Source organism: Alligator mississippiensis, chromosome 2, assembly GCF_030867095.1.
Source record: "Alligator mississippiensis isolate rAllMis1 chromosome 2, rAllMis1, whole genome shotgun sequence".
Taxonomy (NCBI): Eukaryota; Metazoa; Chordata; order Crocodylia; family Alligatoridae; genus Alligator; species Alligator mississippiensis.
The window spans coordinates 144,192,591-144,206,904 of record NC_081825.1 but is presented as its reverse complement, the minus strand read 5'-3'; the positions used below and the strand labels follow the sequence as shown (position 1 = coordinate 144,206,904).

The following is a 14,314-nucleotide window of genomic DNA, read 5'->3' as shown; positions in this document are numbered from 1 at the left end:
TGGGGCTCACTCCAGAATCAGTTCCTTGATTTGCAAGTGACACTCTTGTTGATACAACCTAGTGTTGGCTGTTTTTGCAAAAAAACAATATCTTGTTGGCTAATATTCAGTTTGTAGTCCATTGTAACCCCTGTATCATTTTCTGCAATACTGCAGCCTAACCAATCATTGCTCAGTTTGTATTTGTGAATGCAATTATTCCCTCCCAAAAGTAGAACTTTCAACTTTTTAAATCTCGTCTGGTTCATTGCAGACCATTTTCCCAGTCTATTTAGGTCATTCTGAATCTTATCCCTGCCTTTCTGAATGTCTGCAGCTCCACCCAACTTGATATCATCCACAAATTTGCTAAGCATTTATTCCATCCCATGATTCAGATCATGAATGAAGATGTTGAACAGTACTGGACCCAGGAGAGTCCTCTGGGGAGCCTCACTTGATGTCTTCTCCCAACTAAATATTGAGCCATTGGTGACTACTCATTGAGCACAATGATCCAACCAGTTATGTGTCCATCTTACAGTACTTTTATTTCATTTGTATTTCTTTAGCTTGTTAATGAGAATGTTGTGAAAGACGGTATCAAAACCTTGTTAAACTGAAGGTGTATTACATCCATTACTTTTTCCCGGTTCACTGAGTGAGTCACCATATCATAGAAGCAGATTAGGGTGGTCAGGCCTGACTTGCTCTTGTTGAATCCATGCTGGTTGTTCCTGATCACCTTGTTCTCTAGGTGCTTCACATTAGACTCCTTGAGTACCTGCTCCAGGTATCAAGGTGGGGCTAATTGTTCTGTAATTCTCCAGATCTTCCTTCTTTCTTTTCTTAAATATGGGCACTATATTTGCCCTTTCCCAATCTGGCACCTCACCCAACCTTCACAAGTTCTCAAAGAGGCTAGCTAATGGTTCTGAAATTATTTTAGCCAGTTTCTTCAGTACCTTACATGTCGTCTTGTTAACTTGAGAGTACAGAAGACAAAAATAACAACAAGAAAGAGAGAACCTGGGGATGGACAGGTGCACAAGAGCAGGGAGCCTGAAAATCTGAATATATCCCAGGCTTGCTTTAGGAACCTAGATGAATCAGGGATTTCCTCTAGAGCCCACAGGCTACAGCGTTCTCACTTGAATGAGCTGACAAGATCCTTCATTCTGAGGATCTGCATTAATAATACTTCTTTCTCAGAAGTATCCAGGCAGGATGTACTGTCAACCATTATTGTCTTGGCAGCTGGCCCATCAAAACATTTTTCAGGTGTCTCCAATTTAAGCATTTCTTTCTGCTTCAAGGAATTCCCAGTCCGTATGCATATTTTTACATATACAAAAAAATAAAAAGGATGCCCATCCATACATTATGCTATTTTTTTATGTACTTGAAAAAAGTACAGCAGTGGAATGAAATAAACTTCTTACCAGCATACCAAGCAGCTCAAACATTTAAATCCCACTTCCCTTCCAGCAATTCTCCACCCTTATATTTTCTTCCCTCCCAAAGCTGTTTTCAAGTGCTGGGTGGGGTGGATGGGAAGATGGGCTTTGCTGCTGTGTAACTTCATAAGAGCCTTTAGAAATGATTTTATCATCACATTTCAGATTAAAGCCTTTTTGGCATTGTCCATGACATGCTTGAAAGAAAGCACTGATGCATCATGTTTGAAATAATTGTCCAGGCCATAACTTTATTCTGGCACAAATAAAAGTACTACACAAATAAAAATTCTAGAGGGGCAGAAATTCTGTAGCTTATCATCAAATATGAAGAAGAGCAGAGAAAAAAATTAGTTCTCACTGAAAACTTCACAAGGATATATAATAAGGATGAATTAGTAAATATTTGTACAGTGCTTTGGGCATACAGGGCTAACTTCTTCAATGAGGTAAATTGGTATAATTCCACAAAATTCAGTGGAATTACATCCATTCCTTCCAGTGAGGAGTTTTGGCTATGAAATGTACCATGTAAATGTGAAGTATTACTTTTATGAATCTTTAGAAGCTAATGAATATTTAGTCTACAGAGAAAAAAAGCAAAGCAATCTTCATCCCTGTCTAACCAGTCAACAGATGAGTTCCAAAACTGTAACATGATGCAGTCCAAAAGTTACTGCTCCCCCAAAACACTAACTACATTGTACTATTGTGGCAGATGTGGCCTACAAAGTCCCAGAGGAAGATGGAATATTCCTGTTGCAATAGGCTTTGCTTTGACTTTTTGGCATTGGCACTTAAGGCACTATTCCTCACCTTTATACATATGTTTATAAAATGTGTGTGTCTACCCTGTGCTTGCAAGGACAGGAATTTACCTTTATTGCTCAGGCAGATGAAAAGAAACTTTACATTTGTTTTTACTTCGGTTAAAATGAACTTTTACCTCATACAGTTCTTCTACGTCTAAATCTCTCCATCTTCCGATTTTTCAATGTTCAGTGTGTTTTGTTTCTACAATTCCTTCAGTACATCTGCAGAGCAGGTCAGGCTGTTGTTTTTTGTTTTTTTTTAATATTGAATCTGGTGTATCCAGACCACTTCCATCTCCCACAGGAAAATAGTACTCATTTTTAATTATTGTAGCCCTAAGACTAATTTAGTTCAATTTTTTACTGGCTACATGTTGGTATTTTTAAGGTTTATGACCCAATGATTTACAAGCTATGATACATATGAATTCAAATTAGTTGTATTGATTGTTTAATTGGGTATGAGGACATGAGTGTAACATTAGACCACCAAACTGGCTGATGGTGGTAATACAGCTATGTTGATAATTCATCTTTTTTATTAGGTCCATCGTTCAAGAATGCTTTTAAAGCTGCTTTCCAAAAATAAATTATGTTTGATATACTTTTACTAATATTCAAATTGGTCAAAATAATGTTTTAAGTCTTGATTTAATGATGAAATAAATATCAGCATGCCATTAAAGGATAAGCTTTTGATTTAGGACAAGCATTTGGAAGCTTCAACCTGTTATGTGACGCACAAGACCTGATTTTTCAAAGTTGGTGAGTACCTGCAACTCACTGTAGCTTCACCTGGAGTTACAGGTGCTCAGCATCACTGAGAATCTGACTTCTACCTTCCATATGCTTCTGTTTTCTTATTACTCAAGTTGGGGGCTGAAGTGCAGGTACTAAGGAAGTATGGTTGACAGTCCAGAGGTTGCAAGTTCAAGGTCACAGCAGAAAGCACGGCCCTGTCAGATTCCAGGGAATCTGTGAATTCTGCTAAAGACTTTGTCACCCAAGGAAATGAAAAAGAAGTTTGCTTTTTTGTAATAGGCACTATGGTACCCAGAGCTGACCCTAGGGGTGTGTGGGGCCTGGGGCATTGCCTGTGGAGGGGCCGGGGGTGGCAAGTGGTTGCAGGTGGGGAGAGTTGGGAGCAGCCAGAGCTAGAACTGAGGAGGTGATACTTCCCCTCTATCGGGCGCTGGTCAGACCGCAGTTGGAATACTGAGTGCAATTTTGAGTGCCACACTTCAAGAGGGATATGGATAACCTGGAAAGGGTCCAGGGAAGGGCCACTCGTATGGTTAAGGGCTTGCAGGCCAAGCTCTATGAGGAGACACTAGGGCACCTGGACCTCTTCAGCCTCTGCAAGAGAAGGTTGAGAGGCGACCTTGTAGCTGCCTATAAGTTCATCATGGGGGCACAGAAGGGAATTGGTGAGGCTCTACTCACCAAGGCGTCCCTGGGGGTTTCAAGAAATAATGGCCATAAGCTAGCAGAGAGCAGATTTAGACTAGACATTAGGAAGAACTTCTTCACAGTTAGAGTGGCCAAAGTCTGGAATGGGCTCCCAAGGGAGGTGGTGCTCTCCCCTACCCTGGGGGTCTTCAAGAGGAGGTTAGATAGGCATCTAGCTGGGGTCATCTAAACCCAGCACTCTTTCCTGCCTATGCAGGGGGTCGGACTTGATGATCTATTGAGGTCCCTTCCAACCCTAACATCTATGAATCAAAGCTGGCAGTGTGTGGCAGCCATGCAGAGTAATGGCATCCTCAGCACCTGCCAGTGGTGCGCTCTGTATGGCACTGTCCACAGGGCCCCCCAAAGTGTAGGGCCCAGGGTGGTCACCCCAATTTGCTCCCCACAAGGGACAGCTCTGATGATACCACCATTCTTTATATTTGTTCCTATTTAATATTTGCAGCCCTGGAATGTTCTGATAGTTACCTAGTACTTCTTGAGTGCTTTGAGATCCTATAGTGAAAGGTGCTGTATCCTCCCAGCACCCAGCCTGAGCATCTTGCCAGGCACAGGGTTCTCAACATTGAAAATAGGGAGAGGACTTAGACATAGACCTACTTCATAGAAACTACTACAATCTTTCTGGCTCCTGCATCTTATTGGGATGAAGGAGAACTAATCTGAAGGATACCACTGCATATTAAACAACAGGTTAGGTGGCCTCATGTATCCCCAACCCCCTTGTCCTGCTATTTGGGATACTGTAGAGTCAAGTCTCTAGCCATGCTCTCCAAATTCCACCATACGTAACACAGAGGATCAGCTCTGGTTCCACTACAAGGGGACTCTACATGCTAATGAAGGCAGAGTGGTATGTATAATGCACAGGCCCCATCCAGAAAACCTCTCAGTTGGACTGTATGAGAGTAACGACTGAAGATTCAATCTTTGTTTTTCAGTGCCCCCAAACATAGGAATCTGTATGCTTTACATTTATTCTTCCTTACGTCTGTATTACTGATAGTCTGCTTTTAACAACCATTTCTTGTTTGGTGAAAAGGCCCTGTAAAACAACATTCAGAAGAAGCAAGTACAGATATGTTTTACATTTTCGGCCCATCTAAAAAACAGGTTTGCTAGCTTTCCTGGTTTTATTGACAAATAGCAGTAATGTGACAAGAACAGATAGAAAAAATACAAGTGAAAAGCGTTCAATCACAACAGAACTTCAACAGTTATAAGCCACCACTGCTGGTTAATGCAGTACCTTTAATGTGTCCTTAGTGTCTGGGTACTACAGGATAAAGCTGTGCACCTTGTCACATTCTATTACCCAAACATGAAGCTTGTTCTGCACAGTGTTGGCATAGAGCATTTCCTGTTACATTAATGGTGGCACAAAATTCTTGACCTTCAAAGTAATTAGCACTTTCAATGTGTTTTCCAACGTCCTGATTTCAGCTGTCTTACATGGGCATCATACTTTTCACAAAGGATTGATTTTTTTTTTTCATTTAAAATCCCTTAATCACCAATTTTCCTATAAGAAAAGAAAAATAAAGTTACAGGCACAGAAATCCACAAAATTACTACTCCAGATGCAAGTACCTGATAAACTACACCAGCTAGCTTGGTGACTTGATGACAGAATTATCAGTGGTTCTCAACCTTTTCAGGCTCAAGGTACATTCATTTAGATTCAGGGCATCCCTTTAAAAATGCCAGCTTTTAGCTTCACTTTTTTTTTTTTGATTATGGAAAAATAATAGACTACCTTTTCTGTTCCAAAGAACTCAGAAAGACCAAAGCAGGGCAGAATACTTCTGACTCTGTGAATTCTGATCGGAAATCTTTGGGTTTCTTGTGAATCACGTATAACTGTTTGCATACTTAACAATGCTAATTTTGTGCATTAGTTTTGAAAAGATTTCATGGCACCTCCAGGTACTGTGGCACCCTCATTGAGAATCACTAGCTTAAGCTCCTATCATCTCTGGGCTCAGAAACCCAGCACAGGCCTTTAGACTAAGGAAGAATAGTTTGGCTTGTGAAATGTTCTCTAGGCAGAGGCTAAACTTATCAGATCCAAATGCCATAAAGTAGATACAAAAGCCCGTAGCTTCTCCCAAGCCTCTCAACCAGTTGAGCTAACATAGCTGAGACCTACCAATTTCCTGTAGCCAACAGTATACAAGGGAGCAAAGGGCCCAGCATCACATCTGTCTGGTCTGCTTTTGACTACCCCAGCCTGAATAATTAGGTGCTGATTTACAGCTGGATCAGTGAGACTGGCCTTTGGCATAAGCCCAGAGCAGGCTTATGACCTCATGACTCTAACTATACCAAGATGTCTTGACCAGTCTGCTGCAATGCTTAACAAATCCCTTATCTGTTAAAATCCAAGTGTGAAAGCATGGGCCAGAATTGTAAGCTTTGTGGTAGGGGAAATACTTGAGCAGTTTCTCTAGGTAATGCTTATGGCTGGCTTAAAAGCTATGTGGCTTGGCTGCAGAGGGAGTTTACAGTCTCCATATCTGTATTATTCAATTTTCATTTCAATTTCCATGAAGTTTGGTTTTACGAATTCTGTAACCAAATCTCACTGGTTATGAATTTTGTGTTCTGTGCTAGTTTGGAGAAAGAGTTGCTTTATTTTTTTTTATTTTTTTGAAACGGCTACAAATTTATTTGAGTTATGAGAACAGCTGTTTTTGGACAAAGTATTAATTGGCCATGCTTTCAGTTTATTGTTATAAAGAGGTGTTGGCCAGAAAATGGACCCAGTGTCACTCAGCTACCACAAGTCCATATACAGGGAGGTGGGGACTGGAGGATGAGGAAAGAAAGACCAGAGGGAGTCACAGCAATCCAAAATCAGTATTACATTAGGTATTCCATTGCCATAGCAGCTCCTCTCAGAAGTTACTTCTGGAGGAAGTCTAATGGAGCCATGATGAGAGGTAAATCTAACTTTCCTGATAGGATCCTAATGAGAATAGAAATGGAAACTCAAGTGTCCTCTGCCCCACTGAGCACAGAAGACAGTAATTTCCCATGTTTACTGCACTTGGCACATAGGCTAGAAATCCCTCTTATGACTCAGTAGTACATCCTTCCTTATAACTAAGGACTTGCTTTGGTTTTAAAACTGATAAAGTTAATTCATTCCAATACTTTAATCGTTTCACTAGGTCTTAATTTTTTTTACTCCCAGACTTCAGGAAAGCAGTCCTGTAGTGGCATATTTTACCTTATATGGCAATTTTACACCTTAAGTAGACACCTGATTTGTTTAAACACATTTTAAAACACATTTTAAGACCATATTTTAAGCCACATGGTGAATGCAGATATAAAAATGGAAAAATATTCTAAACATTTACCCAAAATGTATATAAATTAATGCACCAGTAAATATATTTTAAAGATCTATATGTCTACAACATAAAACAATCAGAAGCAAGACTTTCACAATGAAGGGTAAATAGCAATGATTCATGTCATCCTAGGCACATTGGGGTTCCTCCATTTGCTACTTTTGGCAGCTATTTTATTGCACTTACATTTTGCTTGTACTGTATCATACTTCATTGTGAATGCCTTTGCTCTCATTATTTAATGTCAGTTTCATTGTGGGAATTGCTAGATTTGTTTAGAGTGTTTTTCCTTATGCTCAGGACACACTTTGTGTTCTATAACAGCATTCATTTTGTTATATTTAATTTCTAAAAAGCATATAATGTAAAAAGGAACAGTGTCTTTCTATTTTACCTTTAATGGCATCTTTGAACATTTATGGGTTATCTCTCTGCATTTATAATCTACAGTGAAGTAGCTAGGGTGTAGTACAATTAATCTAACCTTGTATTTTCTTTTTTATATTTTATCATAACAAATATATTTTGATAGGACATAGAATCATTAGAAAAGCATTATGGAAACAAGATTGCCTTGCTCTCTGCAGCCTTATATATTTATTCTTCAGTTGGTCTGGAGAATATTGACTCCTCTCACTCCACTCAGTCATTCATATTTGTTTCAGTGGTGCCAAATAATACCACCCCAGTATGTTTAATACCCCTCAATGTTTATTGTAAAAAGGAATTTAGCAAAAATGTTTTTGAAACCATAAAGAAATGCAGATCTTTCACTCAAATTGCCCTTGATAACCCAGTACCTGCCATTCTGTTAAATAGTAAAAGAGTAATAATTTAATCAATTATGTCTTTAAAAGCAGAGGTACACCAGCTTACTCCCAGAAGAGGGCACATTTACATATACATTAATGCACTTTTTCTAATGCATATTAAATATAGTACCTCCAATGTAAGGTATTAAATAAGGGTGCCTATACACAAGCAGGGAGGCTGCTCCTACACACTAATTACAGTGCATTGCAGCAGGCTCAAATAATCGAGTGTGCTGGAGTGTAGTAATTACCATGCTCCAGCAGCCTCTAGCATCTTGTGTATCAGTGTCCCCATACTTCAAAATGGTTGCAGGGGTGCTTTATCTAATGGTGGCACCCCTGTTTTAGATATCAGATAGCTTTAGATAAAGTGCCGCTGTGGCCGTTTTGAAGTGCAGGGACGCTGATACACGAGACATGCTGGGTACTTTAATTAGAGTGGTTCTTGGAGCCACTTTAATTAAAGTGCCCCCCCATACACCCCAGAAGCACATATATAAATATCCTAAATGTGCATTAAGCTGCCCTAATATGCAGTAGTGAAAGCACATGCTTTTTTTATTGAAGCTTACTGTGCAGTAGCTTCTTACTGCACATTAGTGTATTTGCAGTTTTATGCAGTGCTTTAATGTGCAGTAAAATAGGCTACTGCGCATTAAAGTTCACATGTAGATGTGCCCAGACTACCTTTGTTGGCATAGGATCCTGTTTTTAAAAGTCTCTGAAATTGATTCAAAGGTATTATTTTAGAACTATATTATGATCTTATGTTGCACTTTACCCACAAGAAAGGAATTGGTAAATGAAAAGAAAAATGTCTTTGTTGTTAATGCAGGACTGTGAGACAAAATAAACAATGCAATGACTAACTAGTATTAATGATACCCTATTTTTTTCAGAGAATATGTAAGTTATCCATAACAGAGTCCTGAACAAACTTTCAGCATAACCTTCACTTTTCCTTTCTGGAACGAGAAGTCATTGCTTCTCTGAAAGTGAGATATGCTTAAAGTCAGCTGTTCTGTAAAAAGTACAGCCAACTTGATGAGTGACCAGATTCTGGGCATGGTTTTGAATTAAACTAAAAAAAAAAAAAAAAAAAAGCTTACAAAAAACAACCTGTGTCCTCCTCCCTGTGCTCAGTTCCATTTTCCTTTTAATTGATTTTGCCAGATTCATCCCTCGTTTAACACCATTAAAATCAGTGGAGTTACTCTCAGAATGAATTGGGCCACTGATATATTTCGATTAAATTCAACCTGATATTTGGGGAACCATTTCCATTTAATGCCCCAAAAAGAAGGTAGATGCACTGCTCTGGTTATTACATTATTGTATTAATAAAATGCTTGTGTCAAACAAGCAACAGCAGTGCTTCATTAATAATGTTGTATACTTGGAGCAAGTTTAATGGGAAATCTGTCTGTCCCTGGGTATCTCTTCAACTTTGAGCAAAATCTTGTTCTATTGTTTGTAAAACAGAAGAAAATGGATTGGGTTTACATATTGAACAGTTATTCAGAACTAAAAGACTTTTATATCATAATCACCAAAAACAGATGTGTTTTCAGAAGACTGTATCCATCTTATTTGTCTCAATTATGAAACCGTATCATAAATTAATAAATCAAATGTGATGTACTGCTCTAGATGACTTTCATTATTAAATTTAACATTTTTCATGGCAATGCCATTTCTACAAAACTCTTAATTTAAATACCTATTTCTGTTTAATGTGTTAACGTTACCATTTCAGGATCTTTTACTTTGTATTCATTACTTCACCCACCAATAAGTTACTGTCTGTTATTTCCTCCAGGGCCGATGTGTTAACTTCTCCCGAGTTCAAAGTCAATAAAGAAGGCTACAAGAATGAAATACTGCCACATTACCACTTTTCTACCTGCCAAAGACAACTGAGAATTTCCTTGAATTTCTTGGATTAACTTCAGATTCTCAGCTCAGAAGGTTTTTCCATTCCATTCTTCCACAAGCCAGCATTACCATACCAAGCTCTCATGTTTTTCTACATTACTTTAACACTCTGTGATTTGTAACAGTGACATGAAGAGGAGCATTGACTTGCATGCCTGTAATTTGAAACAAGAGTCCAGTATGCATGTGTGGGGAGAGGAAAAAACAACCAAAGATGGTCACTTAAAAAAAAAAAAAAGACGACTTCCAGTTCTCAGGACACAATATGCTTTTAGCCGAGATATGATGTCTCTCAGATGCAAAGATAGCATTTGTTATTTAAATAGGGACTATTAGCCATAGGCAGAGGATAAAAATTCCCACCAGGCTAAGCAAATGCAAAAGTTCATTGCCTTACAGCGATGTCAAATCACAAAATCTTTCTGAGTACCCCATCGCACTGTGCCTTACGGGAACCTTCTGACTGGAAATCTTGTCATTCTAACACTGAAAAGTGCACACGCATGACAAAATGTAGACAGGGTGCCTCAAGGTATTGGTAGCAAGCAAGACTTTGCCCTTTAGTTTTTCGAGACACCTTTCTTTCATTATGCACCCGGGACAGGAAGAAAATTAATAGAGCGTTATTCTGCAGGAAGACAGCCTGTAACCAGAGATCTTGAGCAGAGTTTGAGGGACTGATGCTTCAAGACCTTGACACTGTGGCTGGTGGTTTTTTCCCCTTTCCTGCATTCAGAGTTCAGTAGCGCATAAAACATCATCATCTATAAACATACCTAGCAGTTCTAGGCTTGTGTATTTTTTTTTTTTAGATTAAAAAAAGCGGTAGCCACAAAGCTGGTATCTCAGGGTCCCCCTCCCCCCCCACCCCCCCCAAATCTCCAAGGGCTCTTCAGCGTCACAAGCCAGCAACTCTCTTTGCATGAGAATTTCAAAGTTTAATTAATATAATTAAAGGCAACAGCAAGCAGCAGCCTGTGAAGATTTTGCTCATCTTTTTTATGCCTTTTGACATTGAATGACCTATTACTATATGCGCATTACTCGGTTTTCGAGGGGGCATGGTGCATTGGTGAAGATTCAGCAGTGGAAAAAAGACCTCCTTTCATCAATTTATAAATTAAATTTACAGGAGCGCTGGCCATCAGAAAACATTGACAATGTATGTATTATAATTTTTTAGAAAAACCAGCGTTGTGTCACGTCGACGATGCCAAATTATGTTAGCGTGAGCGGAAACACTGTGGGGGAGGAAGGAGGCAGCAGCTGAAGAAAAAGGCTCAAATGATCCAGTCACTTTTGATACTGTACTTCAGATGCAAAATGGATATTCGAGTCGAAACCTGACAAAGCGCGCCTGCTTTGATGTGAACTGGTATAGACAATGACCAGTGGCTGGGTCAGTGGGATGTCTCTCTGTAAGCAGGGAGGCTTATCAAATGACACTAAAAATAAGTTCAACAACCATCACATTTGAGGGGAAAAGGCGAACATTTCACATTTGGTGGGCATGCATGTGCACAAGATGGAAAGAGCGATGTAAAGCGTCCTGGTTTAATTATCCCCTTTGTGCTCTTCATCAAAATTACAAGGGACATAAATAATTCTCTTGGTCGATGTCCAAATTTGCAGCACTGCCCAAAGAAGCCTTTACATATATTCACTTGCTTACATCTTTCGCTTGAGTTTATTTATGTCGTTGTTAGCATCATCATCTACAGCCATGTGTGCACATAGATTATAAATAAAAGTCCTATCCAAGTTTGTGTGGTTTTGTCTTTTTCGACTTCCTTTCACAGGTTAAAAGTGACATTTTTTTGGATTTACAATCTCCCTCACTATCAGCTTCAAAAGAGACCCACCTTCCAGTGCCATCACACATTATTCCAAGAAGGCACAGCACAAGCTAAGTCATGCGAGTTCTATATATTCCATAATTATCTAAAATTTGTCAGATGCTCCAATCTGCATAGTATGTAGCATTAACTATTTAAATATAACAGGAAAGTGCCAAAAGAGCTTTCTGTAGTCTTTGGCCGAAATGCAATTTCAGCTCTGATCCCAATGCTATCGGAGGCTTCTTTTCTTTGGAGAAGGAGGAGTGGTGATTTATCATCTTTATGTACAAGTGATTTTATTCATGTAGACCAGCCATAAGCAAATCTTAAGTTTATTTTCAGCCATTGGTTAAATGTGTATCATTTTTGCCTTCAATTCAAGATGAAAACCAAGCTAAATAGACAAGTTGCTGTTCCACACCCAACTCCCAGATGTTGAAACTGAGTAGACAGAAGTTTTTGGATCAATCAGACAAAAACTTAAAATACTCCCTGATTTTTTTTCTTTTTTTCTACTGAAATTCCACATCTACTTTGAGATGCACAAATGACAGTCATCTTTATTTTCCAGCAACAGTGCACATAAAAAGGTATTTTTACCATGTGAAAAAGTCCACTTGTATTTCAAGCAGCATGTTGCAGGCGGTGGCAAAACCAAATAATTTAAGAGGATTTTTTCTACTGCAGAGCTCCCCTGTCTAAAATAATTTTTAACAAACATATCTATGCATATAAACTCCATTGTTCTTTGTTTTTTATTCTATTCCATCTTGTTCTCAAAAGTGGTTTATGCATGGCCATTAAAAAGGACTCCAGCCACTACACACATTAAAATAATTTTTCATGGATCAGTTGATACTGAGCAAAAAATATTTTAAAATATCTATACTGATTTCCTCTTCTAAGTAGCATTATATCACCTTATTTTTTTCATTTACTTGAAAATTTTAAGAGCTTCATCTGCTAGATGAAGTACCTGTCTTGAACAGAGAAGGGGGAGAAGAAATTGATAACTTAAATTTAAAGATGCATTGCTTTTAAAATACCCAAAATAAATTTTTGGGGCATGCTGCCCAAAAGTATTCACAGTATATTCTCATCAAAAATAATTCAGAACCCCCTCTACCCCAAATAATCAATAGATTTTAACACTATGTGTAGCTTACTACAGGTAAACCTTGTGTGTCTCCTGAAAAACATGAGGACCCAGTTACCAAAGACCTAATACTTATTTTTAACTACATAAGAGAGGTATGGGTATCTCAGGAAGATAACTGAATTAAAATGGAGTCCAAGGAACTGCCTAGCCAGAATTGTAAAAATGCCATTGGAGGGAACTGCTTGGGAAGATGCACACTGTTGTTTCAATATCCTATTTCTGAATCATGAAAAAAGAAAACACAGATTACAGCATATCTAGAGACATTAGGTGGTAAGCCCCTTTACACATTAAATTATTCTGAGGGTTTTCTTAAAATTCTAGAAGGTCAGTAATTAAGTAATTTTTCTTGTTTCAAGTTGAAGCACTCTTATCCATGGATGTATGTGTTGGGTTTCCATTATATGACTCAGAGGGCAGATCATAAGAATGCCATTTTAATGTGCACTTTAAAAATGTGTACAGGTTTCTACATAGTATACATTATCTTTTGGATACCACAGTCAGCATTTGAGATGTAGTATTTTGGTGTTGAAAGAAAGTGAAGTGTATATTTAAAACGTGTTTAGGCTTTATTTATATATTTTTTAAAAAGGTCAGTTATTACATGTTGCAAAATAGCAAAATTAGCATTAAGCAAAAACTTTAAAAAATATTTTAAAATGTCTATGTTGATTTCAATTTAAAGGTTTGAAAGACTTTTAATAATTCATATTTTTATTATTTTTATGTTAGTTTCTATGTTATTACACTTGCCTGTAACCTCCTGTTGCACAGACACTGAACATCCATTTTACTTTCATTATAACTATAATTGCTAATCTACCTCAGTACTAGGTTTTGCAAATGCTCCACGCTTTGGTTACGCAAACAGCGTTACAACATACCCAGGGTGTATAACATGATACAAAGTAATTACACAGTGAGATGACCAATTCCAGGGGACAGGAAATAAAATCTAAATGGTTTCTTACACAGATGCTACCAGTAAAATTGAAAATTGCTTCAGATTTGAAATACCAGGTTAGGACACAATTACAATATTAGGAAAATGGAAAGCTGGGATCAAGGTCTTTTTGTTGGATTCTATAATATGTTAGTGAATGATGCCCCTCTGATGACCACTGAAGACCCCAGGTTGCAAGTTTTTAAACAAACTAGATCCGGAAGCTGCATATGTTGCGCTGTATAGTAAAACTGTTTGATTTTTTTAAAAGGGTCAAACTTCACAAATGCTCCTTTGACCAAGTCTTGAAAAAGGTAGAAAGAGTAACTGCAACACATATGAGAATGTCACAAAGAAAAAAGCACATCAGTTTTCAGTGAGTAATGTACAAAGCAGGTAGAAATGTGACCAACTAGTCCTTTAGGGGCTTTTATCATTGCCAAACTGAATAAACAACCATGGCACCTATATACATAGTTAAAAATAAAAAACCTTGTTTTGAATAAATAGGACATCTAAATGTGAGGAGTTTGTTTTTATTCTCTAC

At 38.1% G+C, this 14,314-nt stretch overlaps 1 protein-coding gene across 4 annotated transcripts in view; it reads left to right on the top strand.

Annotated features, from left to right (window-relative positions):
- Nucleotides 1-11,585, top strand: part of ANTXR2 (ANTXR cell adhesion molecule 2) — a 196,122-nt gene extending 184,537 nt beyond the window's left edge. For 3 of the 4 annotated variants that reach the window (XM_059722225.1, XM_059722224.1, XM_014604003.3), the window contains one exon: nt 9,709-11,585. In XM_059722225.1, the coding sequence (XP_059578208.1) occupies nt 9,709-9,835 (127 nt within the window). In that variant the 3' untranslated portion in view covers nt 9,836-11,585. Of the gene's footprint in view, nt 1-2,952; nt 3,014-9,708 lie in introns of all 4 variants that reach the window. The other variant, XM_059722226.1, reaches the window with a different exon arrangement.
- The last annotated feature ends 2,729 nt before the right edge of the window (nt 11,586-14,314 follow it).